The 3,275-nt window shown below is 34.8% G+C and overlaps 1 protein-coding gene across 1 annotated transcript; it reads left to right on the forward strand.

The window, feature by feature from the left end:
* LOC112184179 (protein FAR1-RELATED SEQUENCE 5-like) lies at positions 1 to 2,890 on the forward strand. The gene is made up of 2 exons (XM_024322452.2): positions 1 to 2,205; positions 2,286 to 2,890. Exon 1 carries the CDS (start codon positions 672 to 674, stop codon positions 2,043 to 2,045), a length of 1,374 nt encoding a protein of 457 aa, XP_024178220.1. The 5' UTR covers positions 1 to 671; the 3' UTR covers positions 2,046 to 2,205; positions 2,286 to 2,890.
* The last annotated feature ends 385 nt before the right edge of the window (positions 2,891 to 3,275 follow it).

The raw sequence follows: 3,275 nt of genomic DNA on the forward strand, positions 1-3,275 counted from the left end.
ATATATATATGTTCTGTTATACCTACATTAAATCTACAAACAGAAGATAACGTACAGAAATCTAACAATAATGACATTCTGTAATTAGTAATTTTCTAATAGACGAAAAACTCTATGTAATTGCTCGGAAGTGTTGAATGGCTGTGTTTTTATGTTTGGTAAATCTGTGCTATTGTTTAGTTGGAAGTTGTTACATTGGTATACAATTTCTTTAATATGTAGGTGATCTGTTGAAACTAGCATCGTTAATTACATGAGTATTTTTTTTTTTAATAACACATTATGATCACTTTTAGGACTCCTCCATTGTGAATCTTAACTGATTGATGTCTTGTTATAGTTTGATCACCAATCATGATACCAAACAGAAGAATTAAGTTGATATGTTAATAGTGCATTATTTTACCAGGTTTTCTCAATCAAAAGTATAAATAACATGAAGATGAAAGCATAGACTTTTGTGTGGTGTGCTTATATTTATATGTAGTATTTGATATCTGTGATATGTTATTGAAAGTGGAGAACCTTATTTGGCATCAAGAGCATAATGGTTTAGATAGGTTATAGTATTTTTCTCTTGGAGAATGGTTTGGGCTAGAAAATTAGACCAAACATAATGTCAATTGATTATGGTTTGTTAATACTTGGGTAATATTTGCATTGTTGCAGGCATGGATGGATCGTATGAACCTTCAATATCTGATATTGGTTTGGTGTCCCAAAGTTCGATAAATGGAAGTGACTGTAATGAAATGCAATATAAGGGAGTTCGATATGATAAGTTGTCTACAGAAGATCTTAAAGGGCAGAAGTTCAAGACTGTGGAGGAAGCTGAGTCCTTTTACAATGCTTATGCAAAGGCCATGGGTTTTGATGTTAGAAGTGACTACAAGAGATTAAGTATACGCATAACAGGGAGAGTCACTTCATTGCGGTTGGTTTGTTCTGCTCAAGGGAAAAGAAGAGAAGAGTACATGAGTAACAAGAAAAGAGTTCGCAAGCCAAAGAAAGAAACAAGATTCAATTGTCCATGCTTGTTCAAAGTAAGGTACCGTTCGAATATTAATGCCTATATTGTTGATGATTTCATAACAATCCACTCACATCATCTTGCACAAGCACATGAGTTGCATCTTCTTCGATCACACAGATCAGTTGAAGATCATCATTTAGCACTGGCCACATCTATGCAGAAAGTGTCTGTTAAGCCTTGTCATACATATGAATACATTGTTGATAGATCAGGAGGTTTTAAGAATGTCGGGTTTATTATGAAGGACTTGTACAACAAGTTAGATTCAAGACGTCGAGAAATTTTACTTGAGGGTGATGCAGAAAATGCACTTACATATATGAGAGGCAAAGTTGCCACAGACTCGCATTTCTACTGCAAGTTTAGCATAGATGAAGATAACAGGTTGGCGAATATGTTTTGGAGAGACTCTAATTCTCTGGTGGATTATACTTGTTTTGGAGATGTCCTGGTGTTTGATAGTACCTACAAAACCAATTCTTATGAGAAGTCGTTAGTGTTGTTTGTTGGTTCAAACAATCATTTATCGACCACAGTTTTTGGTTTTGCATTACTCATGGATGAAACGATTGAGACTTACACATGGGTTTTGGAGACCTTTATATCGTCTATGAATATCAAAAGGCCTGTTGCTGTTTTGACTGATGGGGATGAAGCAATGCGAAGGGCACTTTCTAAAAAAGAAGGTCAAGATTTGTCAAAATTTGCTGCCAACGCGAAAAAAGAAAATAAGGCTAAGTTCCAATACTTTGTATTTGAGAAATGCGAAAAGTTATCATATACACTTTTAATTTGTTTAATTGAGCTTCTCAAACAGATATTTCATGTAGTAACAATTTATAGTGTGCAGATTTTTATTCCCATTCTAGATGAGGGTGTAAAAGGGAACCACTGGTTCCTCATGGTAGTAAAAATAAGAAGCATGGAAGTTGAGATATTGGATAGTTTTCCTAGTTCCGCACGCAAGACTCCACGAGAGAATCCAGCTGAAGACACTGGACATGATATTTAATAACGAGATTATGATTCATTTCGATGAAGGATGCACATTCTCTTCATTTAAAATTATTCATCCCGATTGTGTTCCAGTACAAAAAAATGGATTCGATTGTGGTATTTTTATGATTAAATTCATGGAGGATTATGAGATTGCATCCAAAGCAGGGGACAAGGTAGTTATTTTATCTGAAATTCAGCATCTAATTTTTCAAGTTATTTCTTTATAAAAATTCTAATAAACTCATGCATGCAGTATCATTCTGTGAACGAGCGTCTGCGCATAGCTCTCACCTTGTTGAGGTATCCGGACAACCAAGCACGCAACAATATTGTTGAAGCTAGACAAAGGTAACTGCAAAAAGTTATATGCAAGAAACGTGGACCAAATACAATGAAGATAGATCAAGATAGCACAGCACGCAGCGATACTGATGAAGGTTTGCAAAGGTCTCCAAAGAAAATGAGGGCAATCCACGAAATAGATGCAGCCAACGTGAACAAGAAAAAAGGTCCTGGTCGGCCTCGTGGATCAAAGAATAAACCTAAGAAATAACTAATAGCACACACCAAGTTACAACTAGTTACATTTTATCATACTCTTTTGCAAGTTACATTTGATTATTAGAACTGCATTTCTTTAGGTCAAAGCTTATAACAGGGTCTTCCTATTTGGATTATCATCATCAGTCACCAATCTCAGGCATTATGCTGGGACTACACTGGAACATGTTAGCCTCTTCCATCATGTCATTGACAGTTTGACACTGTATGGACCGAAGGCATGTAGACTGGGTGCTCCTTGTCGTTTTGTTTCATGATAATGCATTCCAGCTTAGTTTGCCAAATGTAGATGGAAAGATGGGGAACTTTATCAATGTTATAATAACATGGTTTTGAATTTTTATTCACTTCTGTTTTAACATTTAGAAGCAGTCTGCTTAATTTATTCTAGTTTAGATATACCTAAATTGCAGTAAAGCATGCATCTGTTGATATGAGCACCTGAATTTGTGGTCAATTGAAAAAAAATTGTATTTTTTTTTTAATAAAAAAAAGTTAGAAATGCATTTTTTTTAGTGTTTAGACAAATATACCCTCAATTTTAATAGCTTTTAACGGCAGAATTAACGGCAGTGAGTTAAGTGAAAGACTGATGTAAAACTAAGTGAGTTAAGTGATATTGTTGAAAATACAGTGAGTTAAGTGTCGAATAAGTCATAACTCAGTGACCATTGGTGATGTT

Source organism: Rosa chinensis, chromosome 2, assembly GCF_002994745.2.
Source record: "Rosa chinensis cultivar Old Blush chromosome 2, RchiOBHm-V2, whole genome shotgun sequence".
Taxonomy (NCBI): domain Eukaryota; kingdom Viridiplantae; phylum Streptophyta; class Magnoliopsida; order Rosales; family Rosaceae; genus Rosa; species Rosa chinensis.